This window comes from Magnolia sinica, chromosome 2 (genome assembly GCF_029962835.1).
Source record: "Magnolia sinica isolate HGM2019 chromosome 2, MsV1, whole genome shotgun sequence".
Taxonomy (NCBI): domain Eukaryota; kingdom Viridiplantae; phylum Streptophyta; class Magnoliopsida; order Magnoliales; family Magnoliaceae; genus Magnolia; species Magnolia sinica.
Window position 1 is genome coordinate 26,333,644 of NC_080574.1, and position 21,507 is coordinate 26,355,150.

General features: G+C 39.8%; 2 protein-coding genes across 5 annotated transcripts; both read left to right on the top strand.

Annotated features, from left to right (window-relative positions):
- Positions 1 to 874: 874 nt before the first annotated feature.
- LOC131236756 (uncharacterized) lies at positions 875 to 17,789 on the top strand. Of its 4 annotated transcripts, none has more exons than XM_058234167.1 (9): positions 875 to 1,558; positions 1,652 to 1,761; positions 7,647 to 7,765; positions 7,878 to 7,975; positions 10,649 to 10,736; positions 10,823 to 10,960; positions 11,051 to 11,159; positions 11,303 to 11,451; positions 17,449 to 17,789. In XM_058234167.1, exons 1-9 carry the CDS (start codon positions 1,497 to 1,499, stop codon positions 17,491 to 17,493), a joined length of 918 nt encoding a protein of 305 aa, XP_058090150.1. In that variant the 5' UTR covers positions 875 to 1,496; the 3' UTR covers positions 17,494 to 17,789. The 4 variants fall into 4 exon arrangements, with proteins under 4 accessions (XP_058090150.1, XP_058090151.1, XP_058090152.1 ...); XM_058234168.1 differs by having other exon boundaries at positions 876 to 1,558; positions 11,051 to 11,147; XM_058234169.1 differs by lacking the exons at positions 875 to 1,558; positions 1,652 to 1,761 and adding an exon at positions 6,277 to 7,493.
- Positions 17,790 to 19,613: 1,824 nt separating this feature from the next.
- Positions 19,614 to 20,596, top strand: LOC131224551 (disease resistance protein RPM1-like). Its single transcript, XM_058219889.1, has 2 exons — positions 19,614 to 20,039; positions 20,159 to 20,596. Exons 1-2 carry the CDS (start codon positions 19,614 to 19,616, stop codon positions 20,594 to 20,596), a joined length of 864 nt encoding a protein of 287 aa, XP_058075872.1.
- Positions 20,597 to 21,507: the final 911 nt, after the last annotated feature.

Consider the following 21,507-nt stretch of genomic DNA (forward strand, 5'->3'; position numbering starts at 1 on the left):
TTTTCAATGGCATCTTGTGGTGTGGTCCATTTGAAAATTTGATATGATTCATTTTTGGGCTCCAGCCCTAAAATTATTTGGGAAAATGGATGGATGGAGCGGATAAGAATCATGGTGGACCTCATAAAGTTTACTCAGCACGATAAGCCTAGGAATTTAGTTAAGATTGTTTCTTGTGGTATGGCCAGCTTGAGATTTGGATCAGCTTCATTTTTTTGGATCGTATTACGGGTGGATGATGTGGATGTAAGGAAAGTACATCACTGTGGCCCCAGAGTTAGGCATCCAAAACAGGCCCTGCCAAACAGCCCCATTCCGCACGCGCGCGGATTAGCTACTGACAGGTTGAGCAGAGTTCCGTGGGACCATCATGGTTTATGTTTTGTATCCACACCTTCCATCCATTTGCAGAGATAATTTTTAGGCAATATCCAAAGAACTACTTATATCCAAAGCTCCAGTGGAACCAGCACAGAAAACAGTGGGACAGTGACGCCACCATTAAAAACTTCTAAAGGCCACAAAAGTTTTAGATAGAGCTGATATTTGTGTTTTTCCTTATTTCATGTCTTTTTTAACTTTTGAACCGGTTGGATTTCAAATAAACATTGTGATGGCCTTAGGATAGTTTCAATGGTAGGAATCACTCTCCCCACTGTTTTCTTTGGTGGGGTCCACTAAAGATTTTTATTTGCTTCGTTCTTTGGTTCGTATCCTAAAATGATATCTAAAAATGGATGGACGGTGTGGATATAACACATACATCTAGTGGGGCCCACGGAACTTGGTGACGTCACTTCAGTAACTCGCTACTCAACCTGCCAGCATCTAATCCGCGTCCATTCCTCACTTAATGCAAAAGCAGAAAAATGGAGAGGAAAAACATAAAAAACAAGAACAGTAAGGGTTAGGGCTTCCGTTGCCAGAGCAGAGAGACGGAAGGAGACGCTGAGAGAGAGAGAGAGAGAGGGAGAGAGAGAGAGGGAAGGAGACGCTGAGAGAGGGAGAAGGAGACGTTTGGTCAGAGCAGGTAGGTGCACTTTCAATGCAGCTGCGTTTCCACCACCCTCTCCCAAATTCGAAATGGATAGCCGTTGCCTGTAACAAAGTAACCCGTGACTTGAAAAACGCCTAATTCCTCTGTTACATTTCTTGCAATCTTACCTGATAGAAAGTTACAGGTTGAGACTTTGTTACCTGTAACATTTCTCCCCCAAACACAAACTGTAAGAAAGTCACCTGTTACTTTCTTACATTTTACACAAGTTACAGGCATCCAAACGGCCCCTAAGTAACAACAAAAAGCGAAGGAAAAACCCTGCCAAAGCCCTCCAACGGCGGTCAGTACGCATGACAGAAAAAGCCCAAATCCTTTCTCAAATTCTCTCCCTCCCAAAACCCTAATCTTCTAACTAGCTCAAAATCGCAATCGATATCCAAACAGTAATTTAAAAAAAAAAAACCGCTTCTGACCATTTGGTGGAGAAGAGGCAGAGATGCAGCACGATGAGGTTATCTGGCAAGTCATCAGACACAACCACTGCAGTTTCATGACCAAGTATGAAAAAGAAAACCCTAACTCCCCATTTTCTTTTCTTTTGATTTTTTTAAAAAAATAAAATAATAAAAAAAAAATTCGTGGATTTTGTAGGATCGAGACTGGAAATTTCTGTCGCAACCCATACAATGTGACCGGCATATGCAATCGGAGCTCCTGCCCGCTCGCTAACAGCCGCTACGCCACCATCCGTGACCATGATGGTATGATGCCTTCTCATGCTTTTCTTTCTTTATATATATATATATATATATATATATATATATATATATATAATTTTACCTAATTGTGTCGAGCTTGCGATTTGGACGAGATCCAGCACCCCACCTGGCATACATGGATTAGATCGAAGGCATCCATTTGATGGGTCGAATAGTGAATAGGACATAGTACAAAAATCACAGCTGTTTCGGCAAACACGAGTTCTAACCGTTTGGTCAATGATATATAAATGAATGTGAAGAGGCGGAAGTAAGCAACGGCTCATGTTTGGTGAGAGGAGTCCTACTGAACTCGGTGTGAAATGCCTTTGCATTACTAAACTTAAGACTTATGATGATCTTTACAAACAGATTGGGACGAGAATGTGAGAAAGATGTATTTAAAATTATCGTAAAAAAAAAGATGTCTTTAAACTTTAAAAATGAGAGAGAGGAAGAATAGGGACTTGGATTATGTTAAATGCATTAAGAGTAATGACTAGAGGGTACTAGTCAAGGACAATGAGATCTATGAAAGGTGGAGAAGATATTTTTAGAACTTGCTAATGAAAATTACTCTAAGAGCATTGAGAGTAGGAACTATAAACTCAAATAACAGCAAGAGTGTAGGGATAGAAGGAACCATAAACTCAAATGACGTTGGAGTCCAATAGATATTTATGTTGGATTAAGATATTTGAAGTGAAAGTTTTTAGAAAGTTGAAAACAGAAAAGGTCGCTTGAGTAAATGGCATGCCAATAGAGGTTTAGAAGTGTATGGGAGATGTTGGTTATTTTGGTTGACAAAGTTGTTCAACAAGATTGTAAGATTGAAGAAAATGCTAGATGAATGTAGGAAAAGTACCGTGGTACCTATTTTTATAAGAATAAAAGACGCATACAGAGTTGCACTAGTGATCGTAGGATTAAACTTATGAGCTTTTCTATGAAACTTTGGGAAAGAGTGTTGAGCAAAGACTGAGGCTTGAGGCGGATACATCAGAAAATCAGTTTGTTTTCATACTAGGGAGCTCTACCATGAAAATTATTTTCCTGCTTCGACAATTCCTGGAGAAATATAGAGAGAGGAGGAAGCATCTCCAAACCGTCCTTTATTGACTTGGAGAAACCTTACGATGTGATCCCCAAGAGAGTTAATCCAATGGGTATTGGGAGAGGAGTTTCAAGAGGACATATTGAAATGATTAAGGGTATATGTGAGGGAGCAATAATAGATGTGAGGACCACTAGTAGAGAGACAAGTGAGTTCCCAATTGCTGTAGGCTTGTGCCAGGGGTCAACATTAAGCCCATACATTTCGCATTGGTTATGGATGAGTTGATAAGGCCTTTGCAGAATGAGATCCCATGATGTATGCTGTTTGCAGATGACATAGTTTTGGTTGACAAGACAAGGGAGGGTGCAAACACAACTAGATTCCTAGAGGGGTCCTTTAGAAGCTGAAGGATTTAAAATTAATTGAACTAAAACAGAGGATATGGAATGAAACTTTTAGTAACGATAGGAGTGGGGGCGTGGAATTAGTTAAAATAGTTGACCAAGAAGTTTCCCAAAATGACCACTTTCGATATCTTGGGTTGATAATTCATAAGAGTGGAGAGATTGAGAAGGATGTTGCCCCTAGAATTCAAGCGGCGTGGAAGAAATAGATATTTACGTCTGGAGTTCTATGTGATTGTCGTGTACCACTCAAACTTAAAGGGAAATTTATAGGATGGATATAAGACCAGTGATGGTTTGGTCATGTGCAATAGAGACCAAGAGCTGTGCTAGTTAGGAGTGAGTTGGTAGAAGTTGAAGGCTCTAAAAGGGGAAGGCCTAAAAGGAAGTAGGTGGAGGTACTGAGAAAAGACGATGACCTATGGTCTAACTGAAGTTGTGGCCCTTGGTTGAGTGGAATGGTGGAAAAATGATTCATGTAGCTGATCCCAATTAGTTGGGATAAGGCTTAGATGATGATGATTTTTTTTTTTTTTCCATAAAATCTGTAAATCCATGAAAATTAACGAATTTATTTTTATCAAGCTTAACATTTTGGTTTAAGTACACAAAAAAATAATGGACGAACATTTGGTTTTTCATTTTTTAAAAAAAGAATGATCACAACTTTGTATTGTTTCATATTATTCATTTGTAGATCTATGATTTCAAGATACACAATTTAGAACCAAACAACGGAAGAAAAATGTTCATTTAGCTTGGATTTTAATGTTCTAAGAAAATCCCAATTCTTAAAAAGTCAACTATTCCAAGCTTGATTTGTGTGATTTGAGGCAGTTTTCTTTCGATTTGAAGGTTGAAACCTGATCCTAATTCTATTGTTGGAGATTTTTGTTTCAGAAGATCTTCAATAAGATATAATGGATCTTTAGCAGGATATGAGATTGGAATAGAGGAATTTAGGTTCTTATACGTGTTGTATTTTGGATTCTTTTCTTAATTTGGAACAACTAAGTTTACATATAACACACACACATGTAGAGCAGGGGAGTTGTTGCTTGGAGTGGATGTCATGTGCACATCACGGTGTGGGCCACTCTAACAATGCCCAAAAGTTGTTGGTTGGAGTGGATGTCATGTGCACATCATGATGTGGGCCACTCTAACAATGCTCGAAAAGTTATAAAGTAAGCTTCCTTGCACTATTGTAGGGGAGCATTACTCTACACACACACACGTGTCTTCAGCTTATGAGGTTTTCAATAAGATATACGTCTTAGAGATGCTGTATGACGGTGAGATTGGAATTAAAAAAAACATTCTCTTGTGGAGGGAGAAAATCCTTTTATTTTTTTTATTTTTTTAAATCAACATCTTCGAATTGTGAGTTTTTTTTTGGTCAAAAAATGTACTCTTTTGTTCTTCTCAAAATTGATGCTAGACCAAATTTATTTGCGTGCATGTATGTGATCAATGATGAGAAATGAGGGAATGCCTTGGAGGAAATAGTGAGACGTGATCGTAGGGGGATGCTCCATGGGAATTTTGATCAATTGTATAGTTTGATAGCAATGACATAACATCAAGGAGTGCGTGCCTCCTCGTGCGCGAGGTGGTGGCGTCCTCGAATCGGTTGTTAGCAGTTTTGATGGTGTTTTGTTTGGTTGTCCTTGTGGTAGAAGAGATGATGGATTGGAGGACCGCGACTCCACTTATGATGTAGAACTTGAGATGCTCGTATTTTATGAGGAATTAAAGACTCAAATAACAAAATCAATATTCATAAGAACCATTGTTATTGGAAAGTATGGATCCTCCCGGATGGAGTGGTGGATAAAGGAGTCATCCTTGTATTGTGCTTCCTTTATTGGAAAGCTATTGCCAGGGTAGCACCTGAGGTCCTCGGGGGTCTGGGTTTCTGATGAGGACATCACTTCACGTACACTCTTGCGTACGTATCAGAGGAGGCAGGCCGCACCGATTCTTCTGTGGCTAGGCGAGTATCCGTAATCGTGTTGAAGACCCCATGTGCATGTGTCAGCATTTGAAAGACCTCACATTGGGAAGATGCACATAGGCTGCTTTATGGAGTGATCCAAACCGTTGAATTGGAGGAACGTGACGACCGGGCTGTTGGATCACATGATTGGGCCATTGATCGTGGAGCGTCCACATTAGTTTTTGTTAGATTTGATTAACTTATAGGATTTAGTTTTGTTTACGTTATGTTTGGACACCATTATGAGTGTTGTTAGTTGATTTTAGTTAGATTAGGACTATTTTCGTCAAAATTCACAAAATATAGTGTTTATTGTAATTTTCAAACTTTCTTGGAGCTATAAAAGATGGTGGGCGTGTGACCCTCTCCCTCATTGGATTTCATGATTAAAAAAAAGAAGAAAAAGTTTCCCTTTTTTTTTTTTTTTTTTCCCTTCTTCCATCTTCATGTGATTTGAAGATATTTCCATGTGATTTGAAAGAGAGATTAGTGCGAGGCTAATCTTCATCAATAGAGGTGCGATGTCTCCATCTATTCCCACACTATCATCTTTTTTTCTTTTTTTTTTTTCCATCTATCAATGTATTCTCTTAAAGTTCTTCAATTCCCCAACCTAAGCCTTTGTCTTCTCCTAAACCCATCTTTCTTATACTTATCTACATTCCCAAAACTCTAATCCTAAACTTAAAATCCATAACTTTCCTACTTTCCCAAATTACCCAAACTCTAATTTTTATCCTAAGTTGTATTAGGTTTTCTATTTTGAAATAGACTATACCCTATGCTAATTGGATGTCCCTACATCCATTCGATCCTAGTTTCATTTTATTTAATGATCTTGTGTGACGATGTTGGTGACTTAAGCTAGGATTATGCATGATGTTATCTTGGTTTTCATAGGATTCGTGATGATTATGACAATGCTTTTTTTTTTTTGTTAATTGTCTTAATTCTACTAATTGATCTCACATGTTAATTGGTTCATGCATCGGCCCTGCATTGGTTTCTCAGTCGGGGAGGGCCCTCGGGTTAGTTTTTGGGAAGATATATGGTCCGCCCGGGAGTCTAATCTAAGGTCTGCCGTTCCTAGGCTTGATGGGCTTTGCCCAAATTCGGATATTTCAGTTATCAATTGCTCTTTTTTGAGGGGATGGTGGAGTCTGGGTTCCCCCTTGCTATAGAAACCTCTTGGACGAGGAGATTGCCTAGCCGGTTGGTCTTCTTTCCCTTTTGCATGGAAATCAGCCTAATCTAGCCATCAAGAATTCTTTGGTTTGGAGGTGGAATAAGTCTGGATTATTTTCGATGACATTTTGTACTCTCTGATCTTTGATTCTATGGTCTAGGCCCCTCATCATCACACAGCTGTTGTATGGTCATATGGAGCTCCCCCAAAGGTAGCAGCTGCTTTCGCTTGTCTGGCTAGAAGAAACAGGATGTTGATTGTGGACAACTTATGCAAAAGAGGCATGGTGCTCCCCAATATTTGCCTTCTATGCTTCAAGGATGCATAATTGGTAAATCGTTTATTCATCCACTGTGACCTGGTTGGGGAGGCTTGGAGCAACATTCTTCGTTAGTTCGGAGTTTAGTGGGTGATGCCCGGTTCCTTGGCCATTTTATTCCAAGCCTGGCACTTGGCTGGCCTGGACAAGAAGGTCTCTTCTAGTTGGAGGATTGCTCTTCTCGTGGTCATCTGGATCCTTTAGCTTGAAAGGAATGGCTGTTGTTCCAAAAATAGAAATCATTCTATTCAATGGGTGATTATTTAATAGGGTAAATCTGTGTTTTAGGGAGTGGGCACCTTAAGGGTTGGGTGCTCTTGTATTAGTATTTCTCTCCTTCCCCCCTCTTTTTGCCCTTTGGCGTCAATAAAATCAGTATCTTAAAAAAGAAGAAGAAGAAAGATCCAAAGGTTGAGATGACCAAAGCGCTACAATCCAAGAAGGTAGACGTGGAAGTCCATTGGTGGATGTATGGATTAGTTGATGGAACAAATGACGATCACTTTATGTTGACAGAAAGGGAGGATGTCATTAAAGTTGAGATGGATGCATTTATCCCAATGGCAATCTGCTTATGCAGATCAAAAGCTTGCAATGGGAGGGATGATGATGCAAAATCAGGAAGCCAATCATGATTGGAGAAAACACAGTCACCAATCTAGCATCAGAGGCAAGTCACTATCAAAGCAGCAATGCAAACCTCGAGGATATTAACAGTGAAGGAACAACAGAGGAAGTATCATGCTCTACCGATCCAACTGGTGAAATAAGTTCGTGCTAGACATACTGGCCTCAATTCTATTAGTTTAATTTACATATTGTAGTGTAGGACATTAAGCATTTGAGAATGGTAGTCTATTGTTTCTGAATACTTTTTTAATATGGTTATTCTTGCTATATCATGGGCTTGGTGTTCACTGCAGGTGTATTTTACTTATACATGAAAACTATCGAAAGGGCTCATATGCCAAACAAATTATGGGAAAGAGTTAAGTTGCCTAGAAACTATGAGAAGGCACTTGAAATCATTGACAAACATCTGGTATTTGACTTCATCAAATAATTTGTTATGAAAGTTGATAACTTGACATTTATTTGAGCCAGTTCGGTTTATGGCTCCTAAACTTCAATATGCTTTGTTTTGGATTGGACAGATGTACTGGCCTAAATTTCTCATACACAAAACTAAGCAACGTCTCACCAAAATGACTCAGTATCGTATCCGCATGAGGAAGCTCGAATTGAAAGTGAGGTATGCATTTGTCTTCACATTATCAGCTAAGCTATTTTTCATGACCTATAGCATACCAGAAAAGCCCCTTGCATGTAGATTGGTTGTACACATCAGTATTTTCTGTTGAAACTGTTTTGGATTGGATGGTAATTGCCAGTAATTAGTGTGTTCTTTGATGGAAGAAAGGTTAAGTTCTAATTTACATGTTCCCTTGATTGTAGTAAGATCTGTTTGTCACTATTGGAAACTTACGCCATTGGTAAACTTTGTTTTCTATGACTGAGGTTATCAAAGACTTTAATTAATGCTCGTTTAATGTCCATTGAATACAATTCAATTGGTTATCTATTAGAGAAAGGTACAATTTAACCATTCACTCATGTGAAGTGGAACCAATAGTGTTTGGGAGTTTATCATGTTGAAAGAATGTGGTGTGATCGAAATCTTTTACAGAGGGACATATTAGGATCTTACATATTTTTTATGCTTTTGAGCCCCAAAATGAGTCACTTTCTATTTGCATCCATTACCATTCCAAAACATCACTCTTAAGGAGTAACTTACAGCGGAGCTTGGATTTAAACATAACCAACAATAATATGCTCAGGTACTTGGGACTTGTATGAGTTGACTCAATATGCATCTGGTAAGTTGAGTCTCTATTGTTATTTCTTTTTAAGTTGATGATAGTTTATTCCAGAAACCAACTAGCGGCAAGATAGAACCCAAGATGATGAGGGGTCATCTTGGACAAGGAGGCATCAAACCTGCTAAACAATATCAAGATTTTCATAACAATTGCCCAACCCTTGTGCCTAACCGAGACCCTATCTCGAGCCCTTTGATATACTACCTATCTTGACTCCAATAAATTATGAAAGGCCCTGTTGTTCTGTGCCTTCCAAATGAACCAAAGAACCACAAGCAAAGGAAGTTTCCAATCAAAGGATCTTGTGCCCATCTGTTGACCTTGCTGAGTTAGGAGATTGTGTACTTTCTGAATTCACACTACATGAATAGTCGGTTGCCTTGTGCCTCAAATGATCAATTGTAAGAACTTCAACCCTTTCCTCAGCCATAAAAAGAAGAATGACTCATGACCTCATCTTTGAGGGCTCTTCCGAAGGTTGGGGCACTGACAATTTGATCTCTCAACAATTGAAAACATTGAAATATCATGATTCATGACCTCCTTTTACCAAATTACCTGATATAGATGGGAAAGGATTGGCTCAAGGCATGTTATCACACCAAGGGTCCCCCCAGAATTCAATACTGTCCCCCATTCCGATTTTCCCTAAATCATCCTTACAGAACAGTGCTTTGACCTTGGAGATTGCCCATAATCCAGAAGCTCTGTAGTGAGGAACCTTTGTGAACCGCCCTTCTTGTAAGAAGTCATATTTGCATGATCCATCCTATCACGTATTTATGGAAACCCTCCCCAGAGAGAGTGGGAGGGACCATTTACATAAGTTCCATGTGTATGGTAGGGATGTTTTAGTTTGCACTTCATGAAACTTAATGAAGCTGACACATTGTAGTAGCTTTTCTCATTATTTAATTATGTTGTCTATGCTACACATGCATGTATGAATCGGTGTTTTAAATAGTGTGTAGCATATGGCGTAGTGTTTGGCCCTCTATAGCATGTAGTGTAAGCTATATACTACTAATATATATATATATATGTGTGTGTGTGTGTGTGTGTGTGTGTGTGTGTGTGTGTGTGTGTGTGTGTGTGTGTATATATATATATATATATATATATATATATATATATATATATTAAAAGAATAGAAAATATGATAAAATTTACAAAAAGCATAATTCCTATGAGTTCTTGACTGCGAATCTAGATCGTCAACCACATATTTCCATGCAAAATCTCTGCCTCTTTGCCTTCAAACATCTCCGAGTGTGATCTCTTATTTATTTATTTATTGAAACATCACAAATTCATGATATGGACTGTAATTTGGATGGTCTAGATTGATCTAAGTGCTCTATCCATGATATGGATCACAATTTGGATGTCCGGATTGATCTAATGTAGTGCCACGTGATGGGGATGAGTCACCGCCATTTAAAAATAAGTGTTGAACTAATATACAAAAAAAAAAAAAAACAGTTTAAAAACAGGGAGATTTCAGGTAGCACACACTACCTGTGCTACATGCCTTGTAGCTTACGCCACCAGGGAGTTAGCTATGCTACGCTACGAGTGCTACTGAAAACACTAGTATGAATAACCTTGTAATGCATTATGTTGTTTTAATGGTAAAAAATACATTATGAGGAGAATGGATCCCTTCGCATGGGATCAAAATTATTTGGAAACTCTGTTTTGTGGCCATCCTGTGGGCCATTTGGAAAGAAAGGAACAACCACCCTTTTAATGGTATAGGTGTGTCGGTTGGCTACCATTTCTTGAGCTAAACATCTTGTTTGCTCTTGGTTGGAGGCCTCATCTTGTTTGCTCTTGGTTGGAGGCCTCAGGTTCCTAACATCCATCTATTGTTGTTGTCTCTTCTCTCTGAGGGTTGGAGATTTATTGTAATGTCCTAGCTGTGTAATGGCCTTCAGGCATCATTTTTAATAATATTCAAGTTGGCAATCAAAAAAGAAAAATGCATTAAGATGTTTTTGTTTAATGATTTCATAGTCATTTTTTTGTGTGTTGTCTGGCAGGGAAAAGATAATGACGATGCCTAGAAAAGAGAAAAAGAGAGAGGCCAGAAGAGAACAAAAGGCTGAAAAAGCTGCAATTTTGGACAAGGTTAGCCTTTCTAGCCCAGTGTTATTTTCATTTCAACCACTCCGTTTGTACCCTTCCAGGTGTTGACTTTTTTAGATATATTGCAGAGTATCGAAAAAGAATTGTTAGAACGCCTAAAGAGAGGAGTGTATGGCGATATATATAATTATCCTGTTAAAGAGTACAATAAGGTCCTTAAAATGGAAGGACTACAGGCAGATGCTGCTGAAGAAGAAGACGAGGAGGTATTGATCTTCGAGTAATAAACATCTTATTTTCGACACGGATTAAGGTATGTTTGGAAAACCCCTTATATTTGTACTTGTAATTAGCAGGAACCTGAAATAGAGTATGTAGAAGGCTATGATGAACTCGAAGAGGAAGAGGACATGGAAGATTTTGGTGGCTTTGAGATGGATCAGTCTCTTAAAGGTGACGGCTTTGGTAAAGATTTCTCAAGACCCTTCAATACAAATTTGAATTTGCTCGAGGATTATTTTATTTTATTTTTATTTCATCATCAGATATATATTTATGATGCAAATATATAGATGTCTGCCTAAAACTACTGCTGGTTTATAATATAGGTGGTATGGATGAAGATGGAGAAAAGATGGATGCAGTTGATCAAACCAATGTTAAGAGGCTGCGAAAGGGTTCTGGCTCTGGTCTAGGGAAGTTTGACAGTGAGGATCTCAATTCAAAACTGAAAAAGAAGGCAAGGGTTCTTGTTGAGGTAAGGCCTATCATCTTTTTAGTGTCTTCCTGTTGGCGAACTAAAATTAGATGGTTGAGGTTGTCTTTTTTGTTCTTTAATTTGTGCAATGTGAAGTTTTCATGTTCATATCTTTATCTATTGGTGAAGAACCTTAATTCTTCTTCTCTTGCCTTGTTTCGATCAAATGTGAGTGGCATGGGGTTTGTGGAGTTTCCTTCTGCCTTGATGTTTTTCATGTTATAATGATTTTTCTACTTCCGGGGTCCTTTTGTCTCTTTGACATTTTGTACCTAGCATAGTCTCTCTCTTTTTCTTTTTTTCCCCCATGCGTGCATCGGTACAAAAAAATGTTTCCATCCATTGCATGTGCATCATTATATAATGTCACACATCCCATGATACACCTGGATGGCCTGGTAATGAATCTGGATTGCTAACTTGGTAGGTCCAAGTGTGCAATTCAGAAACTGGCATGTCTATACAGATGACATGATGATACACCAACTCCTTTGTTTGCATCCACCCTGATTGATAGTGGTGCCCTTTTTTCTACCTTTGTCTATATGGTACTGCAACTTGGTACCGTTGTATTACCAAAAGTAGAAAAAAGGCTGAACTATCAATTGGGTTGGGTGTAAATAATAGATTTCTATTGATATTGTATAAATTTAGTTAAAATGCAAGAGAAAGAAAAATGTAATAAAGTGACTGGAAATATGTTAGAATCATATCAAGTGTACAGATACCTCTAACATGCAGTAACGAATGTGAATGATGTTTTTCCTAATAGTTTTCTCAGCATGTGTTGTACGCAGGTGTTGAGATGGAATTCTTATAGAAAATGTTATCTACTTGTCACATAGCCATAATTTAGAGAAAAAAAAAGGTTACTTTGATTCGCTGATCTGATCGTCAAACCAACAGTTTTTTATTCATTTAGTATGGACACTGTCAGTTTATTTTCTAACCACCCATTTTGTGGGCCTTTGGTTGGACATAGTGTTCGTAGTATTGGTATCATTACATGTATCGCTGGCTGGGGATACGGAAGCATGTATGCATGTCACTGATATTATTGCTGATAACTGGAATGCATCGTTGACTGAGGGAAACATTGGGTAAACACAAGGAAATGGTGGAATTTCTTAAACTTCAGGAGATGCTAAAATACACATTTGCATATTTAGGAATCAAATAATTGCAAAAAAGATGCATGCATGATAAGTTTCTCTTTATTGGGGGGTCTAAAAGCATGTAATACTGACTTAGGGAAGCATTAGTGAAACATGGGGAAAATAGTGGAATCTTTTAATGATATTTCAGGAGCTGCTAAAAACACATATTTACATATTTAAGAATCAAATAATAGTGAAAAAGGTGCATATTTGCATATTTAGGAATCAAATTATAACTTTTCCTTTAATGGGCCCTAAAAGCATGTATTGTTGACTTAGGGAAACATTGGGCAACATGGGGAACATGGTGGATCCATCCATCCATGTACATACATATATACAAACACGCATGATCTATCTATCCATCCATGCATGCGTGCATACACAGAGACACACACACATATACTATAATATAATATACTATACATTATATATGTCTAATATATCCATATGTCCATCTATGCATGCATGCATATACACACACACAACCATGCACCCATAACAAAATCGAAATTGATTTTAAAATAAATAAATAAATTAAATAAGCAGATTTTAAGCGATATCGATACATTGCCGATACATTAGTGATATTATCGAAATATCACTGATATATTGGTGATACAAGTGACACCTGGAATTTACACTATTGAAAATATCAGCGATACATTGGTGATATAAGCGACACCTAGAATTTACACTGTAAAAACTATCGGCGATACATTGGCGACGTATCACCGATAGTTGGAATTTCTGATATCGCCAGTGTCATCGGTATCATCGAGCTAGAGATACGGATAATGTCAGGGATATTATCGATAATATCAGAGATACTTTGTACAATGGTTGGACAATTAAGATTGTTCAGTCAAAACTTTTGGGCTGTGGGCGATCTAAGCTGGGGCCCACTAAGCAATAGTCATAACTATCAAGACAGGCCTAGCATGCATGGTTGGATGTGATTTGTTTCATCATATTGTGATGTAACTCTATGCATCTTTTATCGATTAGAAGAAAATCTATGCATTTATTTATACCTTCATATTAAAATTATTTTTTTAAGAAAGGCAATGAAGCTTTTATTAAAAGTGCCAAAGGTGTAAAAGAGATACAAAAAGGATCCCCAACACGGCCTATAAGACTCAATCTACAAGGATGTTTAGAGTGGAAGCCTACTCTTCTACATTGCTCTTAGCCCAGCCTAGAACAATAGAAAAAGAAATGCTCGTCCCTAAAACAATAGTTGTTTCCCCAAATGGACCATGGACTGGCTAATAGACAAAGCCTCCATAATTTCTTACCGATCCTATTGAAGCCACCGCCCATCGCCATGCCACAAGAGAAAGAGAGCCCTGATGGTTCCCAACATCACATAAGGAATCTTGAAAATCCTCAAAAATCTATCTCAAATGAATCTAACAAGCAAGCAAAAGAATAAACAAGTGGTTTACCGATTTCGCATTGCTAACGTATTAAGGAACACAACGGGAATGATCATAGATCTCTTTTGGAGATTGTCAATTGCAAGCACCCGAGTCCTACTCACCAACCACGCAAAAGCTACAATCTTCGGGGGAGCACTATAGCTTCACAGGAACTCCGAAAGGCAATGACCTATAGACACCGACTTTGGAAGGAGAAACCTATAAAAAGACTGGGCCGATAACTTGCCCGATTTTTCATGGGACCAGACCAATGACTAGCTCTCTTCTAGACACAGATAGACACACCATGGAGCATGGTCGAAGCCTTTAGGAATTCATCCGCCTCGATGTCAGAGAGGTTTCTTTTAAAAGAAGGGGACCACACCATTTTGTTTCCAAGAGAAGAGAAACAACTAGCTACCAAGGAGTTGATGTTTAACGCTAGCGAGGCGGCCGGCCTCCAAGCCAAATATTGACCCAAAACAACACCCTATCCCCACTACCTACTGCAAAGCTCACCCCCTTCCTAAAACTCTACCCCTCTCTTTATATATCCTTCCACATCCCAATAGCTGTATATTAGGAAGAGCTCCTAACCCACCACCACCCGCCTGAACCCCGTACTTGGCCAACACCACCTTCCTCCATAGGCTATCTTCTTCCCTTCCCAAACCTCCACAACCATTTGCCCAACAAAGCCCTATTTATAACCTCAACTTCTAATCCTTGCCCTGCCTTCCCGAATCGGTCTACACACCTTGCCCCACTTCAAGAGATGGAATTTATGAGATTCGTAGGACACCTACCACAAAATTTCCCATCTCATCTTATCCAACCACTCCACCACCGCATCTAGACATTTAAATAAGGATATGAAGTATATCGGCATATTAGACAATGCAGCTTTGATCAAAGTTATCATTTCCCAAAGGGACACCTACCTATTCTTTCATCTATATGACTTAGCTTCAACGTTTTCAATCACCTTATCCAATGGTGCTTTGGAGGCTTGCAATACAAAGAGAGAGGCCAAGGTAAGCGGAAGGGAAAGAGCCAACCCCAGGTGCTTTGCAGGCTTGCCAATACAAAGAGAGACGCCAAGGTAAGCGGAAGGGAAAGAGCCAACCCCACACCCAAAAACCCCTACCAACCTATCCAACAACTCCTTGGAAGTACCAATCCCCAAAATTTCACTCTTCAAGATATTAACACTTAACCCCAACACCACTTGGAAGCATTTGATAATCTTCCTTATATTATCCACCATACCCAGTTTAGCTTCACTAAAAATAATCGTGTTGTCGGTGTATTGTAAATGAGACATTAGAGGATTACCCCTCCCTACCTCAAAACCTTTAAAAAGCCCAACCTCATAATCTTCCTCATATTATCCACCATACTTGCTTTAGCTTCGCTAAAAATAATCATGTTGTTGGCGTATTGTAAATGAGACATCAGAGGTCTACTCCTCCCCACCTCAAAACCTTTAAATAGCCTGACCTCCTGATTGAATGCAAGATTTAAACCAACTTCTCCACTTAGACCCACATCCCAACCTTTAAAACATGTAATCCAAAAAGTCCCACTTTGCATGATCATAGGCCTTTTCGATATCTAACTTCCACACCACCTCCTTCTTACCATCCCTATGACATGCATCAATACATTTACGCGCCACGAGCGCACATAATGTAATAATAGCTAGAACAAAGAAATCACCACCACCATCTTCATGGCTTGTCCGGCTATTTGGAGTCTAACTTTTTCGAATCCTCTTTCGCTAAAAATGCCCAAGGCCCCATCTTTTGTAATTGAAAAAAGTGTCTATATCCATTCTTGGCGCCTTTATCAAAGTCGTCTGAGGCCTTTCTCCTTTCAGCCTCTGCAACGCTAATCAAAGTACCTGGGATCATCTCTGGTCTTCTTAGCACATGGCCGTACCATTTCAATCAGCTACCCATCAGCTTATCTCCAATTGGGGTCGCTCTTTGGTTGCTTCGAATTGCTTTGTTCTTAAATCTATTTTTTGTTGTCCTTCCCACCCATCCTTATTGACAACCTCATCTCTGTAGCATCCATCCTCTGTTCATGTCACCTTTTAATTGATTTACACTGTGCCCCATAAAGCATATCTGGTCTCATAGTTTTCTTAATAAATGTTCACTTAAGTTTCATCCGCATATTGTGCAACACTCTAGGGAAACTGCCACCTTAACCGCCCAGCTCTAATTCTATTGGAAACATCCTCCTTGATCTATCCATCCTTTTTGAGTGATTGAGTGAAGATGACAAAACAAATTACTTCTCCTGGCCTTTCCCTGTTAAAGTCCCATTTGACTAATTTTTGGGCACCTATATTCTAGAGCCTTCAAATTTCCTATTAGGCCTCTCTAGTTGCATGATGCTGAAACAAGATAGAATGTCTGTCCTGATAGTGCATGCAGCGTTGCTGTCCATCACAGTATCTTCAAAATAAGTGTCCTTCCAGGTACGGCAAGGATATGACATGGGTTTATGTCATGGGTAAGGATTTTATAGACAAAACAGGAGCATCAAACAATGTGATGTGGGTACATTGCCCATTTTGAAGTCTCTCGGTATCCTGTGTTAGTCTTGGAACTAGAGCAAGTCAAGAAGTAGAAATTATTTGTATCAAAGGCATTCTAGCTAGCTGTGGTGTCATGGATCTTGAGGGAATGGACAATGAAACATGCAAATCACAATTTCCTGTTTAAATTACTGAATTACTTTCTTTTTACTCTTCCCAACGCATCTCTGATCAGCGAATGACTGGGCAGTAGGTGCAACTCGGGTGGGTTGGGTCTGGTTGAGGGTCAACCTAAGCCCAACCTTTCCTCAAAAGGGCTCAATCTGCAACCCGACCCAATCTGAATTCTAACTTGAGGTGCCAAACCCAAACCCAAGCCGACCCAACCCAACCCAAGCTGACCATAATTTGCTCAGCCTGAACCCTACCAGATTTCAAATCAGGTTGGCGTTTTCCAACCTGAAATCAACCTGAGGACCTTGACAACCCGATCCAAACTCATGTTGGGTCAACTCGAACCCAGGTTGCAGCCCTACTGGGCAGACAGGCTTGCCTAGGAGGTGGTTAGCTGCAATGAGCTTTGGGTCCCGACATCCTGGGATTTCAACAATGGTCTTTGATGGGGAAGTCCTCCCATTTTGTTTTCTGTTTCTGAGCTTCTTTTTTCTTTTTCCCGTTCTTAATAAAATTCACCATTTATAAAAAACAATAAAAAAAACTGCATCTCGGGATGTCCATCTCTTTTTAGTTGCGTTGTAAATCATCTAAGAAAGAAATATCTATCAATCGCAAATTGGATACTTAAATTCAAATGAATATATTGGTGCATTGGTGCTTAACCCATATCTCCATTCTTCTTTCTTGGGATCAGGTTGAGCATGAAGACACTGGCGAGAGACGAGAAGCCTTACAGTGAGGAGTTCATGCACGAAATTTGCATTCAACTAGATTATCTCAGCATGTCAGTTTCTTCTCCACTCTTTCATTAGGTGGGTTTACAATACAAGTTCCAGCCTTAAGAGAATCATAGCAGCAGCAAAGAACTGCTATTTATAGTCGTCTTCATCTCTTCAAAGATGACTGTTGAGTTTGAAACACATCTATGTATTGTATTGAGTTTCAAAATCTGCGAGAGGTTGGTATTAGAATTTTTGGCTGTGTAGACAGTCAATTTTCTTTAGTAAAATGGTTTATGGAGATTTTTGGTTGTTACACTGCGTATTGGTCCGTGGATGATTTCTGCCCACATATTTGTCGAGCCAGTGTCTCCCGATGCATTTGTAGGCATCCCTTAGAAAGGAAGAAACCCTGAGAAGCCCTGCCTGTTTTTATTTTTTCCAGAGGTATGGGAATGTATTGTAATGTGATACATTAGGAATTTAGCCTTTGAATCTGTATTGTCTTCCAATGATCCTGTCCGTATGATGAGACGCATGTATGGCGGATGGACAACAGATAAAATCTCTTAATTTGGATTGTTTCAACCATTTGAAATTTGGCTTTTTTGTTTTGAAAATGGACAGTCACAATAACCCTATGGGTAATCAGAGGGTTGAAATATTCAATCGATGGGGATGTTTTTCACCAAGCTTCTTTTTATTTATTTATTTATTTTAAATTTCCATCTAAGGTGGTACCCAAGTTTTTTTTTTTAAATGAGCAACCCGTCTCACTAATTGGCCTGCTCTCCAATGTGTTGTGCACCAGCGGGCTAGTTGAATCTGTTATACAACAGAATAATGGTTATTTGTGCAGTGTTTTTAAAAATAAAAAATAAAATGTCATTATTTGGAAAAATTCAGGCTGATTGAATCATCAGGTGGGCCAGACCGCAGGGATCTATGGGGGAGGGACGCCCACTGTAGAAAACTACTGGTTTCTTGTTGGAACCTGGACATCATGTAGACCATACCACTTTCGGTTTTTGTTCGTTTTTCCATTGTTTTCTATTAAGGTTTGTAAACTTTGTGGGCACTAACTTTTCCCATCTTCCTCGTAATCTCACTACTGTAATATAACACACCGATCCATTGCTCAAGTGGTAGATTGAGTAAAGATGAACTCTGGTGGTGGGGTTGCATCATGGCTAAAAGATTTGTTCGTTGACTTAGGACTGATTCGTCGATCTCCATGTAGGGACTTGGCTGAGTCAGGGGGTGAGCTTTTAATGTCCACTGCACCATAGCCCAGACCCAGCCCCAACCCCCCTTTCAAAATCTTAGGTCGAGTTGTACATGAGTCAAACCGAGTCAGGCTTGGCACAACTCGACTCGGCTTGGCCAATAGCTAACCCCAGCTCGAACTCGGCTCGGTCAGTAGCTAACCCCAGCTCGAACTTGACTCGGATCAGTTCGGTCAGCAGCTTGGGCCAGTTGGAGCTGAGTTCGAGCCTATGCGACATCTTCTCAAACACAAAGTGCACCTTCAATTTCTCACACTATGCAAAACAACAACAACAATTAACAGGTATTTCATCAAACACTCGGTAGGTAAGTTGTCCATCCAAAATTCAAAAGCAGGAGAAGTTTTCGTTGATTCAGTGGGAAGTGAAACGAGCGCGTAGCAATGGCTGAGGCTGTTCTTTCCATTTTCGTTCAAAAATTGGGTGAGCAACTTGTCAATGAAGTGGAGCTCCTCTCTGGAGTTCGTGACGATGTTGTGTGGATCAGGAATGAGCTCCCAACCATGAGAGCTTTCTTAAAGGACGCCGATCGAAGAAAGGAGAGGGAGGAACTTGTGGAGGCTTGGATTACCCAAGTAAGGTACTCTGTCTTCAATGCCGAAGATGCAGTTGATGAGTTCATGATCCGAATGGACTCGCAATGCCATCTTCGGAATGGACAGATGGGCTGCTTTGTCTTTCATGCCTGCTTCATCAAGCAGTTGATATTTCGGCACCGAACTATTCGGGTTTCACTCTGCATTTCAGGAAGGGAGATGTTCAATTGCTACAGATGACGGACATCGAGATCCTGGAGTTCCTGGAGTTGCTGCTCCTTGGGTCGAAGAAGCAGAGTGGGGCTCAAGAATGACGCCATGAAACTTGAGCAATTGTTACTGAAAAACGAGGAGACACAACAGCGTACTGTCATTTCGATTGTGGGGATGGGCGGTTCCAGAAAGATGACTCTTGGAAAGAAAATCTACAAAACTGCAAAGACAAGTTTTGATTGCCATGCATGGATTTATGTGTCTCAATCATTCGAAAAGAAGGATATCTTGAAGCGCATGCTTGAAGGATTTTATGAGAGTAGGAAGGAGGCGGCTACAAATCATGGGAAGACAATGGATGAGACAAACATAGGAGAGATGATCAACGACTACTTGCAAGGAAAAAGGTACGCTCTATTCCTTGATGATATATGTGATACTAGTGTTTGGGATGATGTGAAATATGCTTTGCCTCATGACGGTGGAAGCAAGATCATCTTCACGACTCGCAGTGAAAATACAGCCCGTCCTGTCCATGAGAAGTGCCATTCACACAAAATGAAGCCATTATCTCGTGAATTGGCTTGGGAACTCTTCGAAAAAATAAGAATGTATTTCTGAACCAAGACACTCAAGGAACTTGTCCGCAGCACTTGGTCGAAGTGGGAAATGCCATGGTCAAAAGATGCAAAGGGTTACCACTCGCCATTGTGGTAATTGGTGGCCTCATGTCAAAGAAGAGCACTGATCTAGCTGAATGGAATGATGTTCTTGAAAATCTTGATTGGGAACTGAAAGATAATGAAGATCTTGCAAGATTAAATCGAGTCCTGTTAACGAGTTACAATTATTTACCTTTTCACCTCAAATATTGTTTCTTGTATTGTGGTCTGTTTCCCGAGGATCATGTGATTAAGAGAAAGAAGCTGATTCGCGTGTGGGTGGCCGAGGGCTTCATTGAGGAACATCCACGGAAGACACCTAAAGAAGTTTCAAGTAAAATTACTTTGCTCAGCTCAGCTCAGCTCATTGATAGGAACCTGCTCCAACCTGTCATTGATGAGACTACGGGGGAGTTGATAGCGTGATGTAAGTGTTTTATCCTTTCAAATCATTTTAAGTTATGACACAAAAAATTAAATACGTTCACAGCTCCAGTGTACCACACCAAAGCTGCAGTGATAATGACACTCACCCTTGAAACCTTTCTAAGGGCCACCATGATGTTTTTTTACCATCCAACCTATTCATAAGGTCACGTAGACGTGAATGAAGCAAAAAAAATAAATATCATCTTGATCCGAAACTTCTCCAGCTCCCAATAAGTTTTTAATGGTGGACTTTCAATCCCCAATTTATGATCCACTTAAGCCTTGTTCCTACCTCATTTTTTGTCTCATACCTTAAAATGATCTAAGAAAAACGATAAACAGCGTAGATAAAACACTTACATCACGGTGGGCCCCATGGATCCCTGCCGGGACGGATTACCGTCCGGGCCGGGGTAGGACCGCGTCCCTAGTTGTGATATGGGTTTGGCGAGTTATGCAAGTACTCGTGTTCCCCTTCATTTACGCTGAGTTGGGATGGGACGTGGTCTGCCTTGGTGCCATGACTGATGGAGCAGTGGGTAGACCGGTCCCCACTCTATTAATGTCTCTACCCAATTTGACTAATCAAATACCAAGAGACTAGTCTATCCTGCCTATGGCTTGATGATCCAGGACGTTCATTGATATAGGTCCCACCATAAGTGGGCCACACGGAAAAAAAAACTCACTGATCAGAGATCCCTACTTCCACATGGACCGATGTTTATAAATTACCTTTGTAATGACTTTGTGATTTTGGACGATTGCCAAACGGCCGATACAACTGTGCAGGAAGTTGGTGAATGGGGCCGTCAACGGGATGGGTATTAGTGAAAATGTGTCAAACCCGATTAGTGAATTGATTCGGGTCAGAATCCGTGAACCACGGCGAAAGTCTATATCTCGAT

Coding starts and splice junctions, on each gene's coding strand:
- LOC131236756 (XM_058234167.1), top strand. CDS start 1,497: ATGCAGCACGATGAGGTTATCTGGCAAGTCATCAGACACAACCACTGC. Junction 1,762..7,646: donor CACCATCCGTGACCATGATG/GTATGATGCCTT, acceptor TGTTCACTGCAG/GTGTATTTTACTTATACATG. Junction 10,961..11,050: donor CTGAAGAAGAAGACGAGGAG/GTATTGATCTTC, acceptor TGTAATTAGCAG/GAACCTGAAATAGAGTATGT.
- LOC131224551 (XM_058219889.1), top strand. CDS start 19,614: ATGAAACTTGAGCAATTGTTACTGAAAAACGAGGAGACACAACAGCGT. Junction 20,040..20,158: donor GTGAAAATACAGCCCGTCCT/GTCCATGAGAAG, acceptor ACTTGTCCGCAG/CACTTGGTCGAAGTGGGAAA.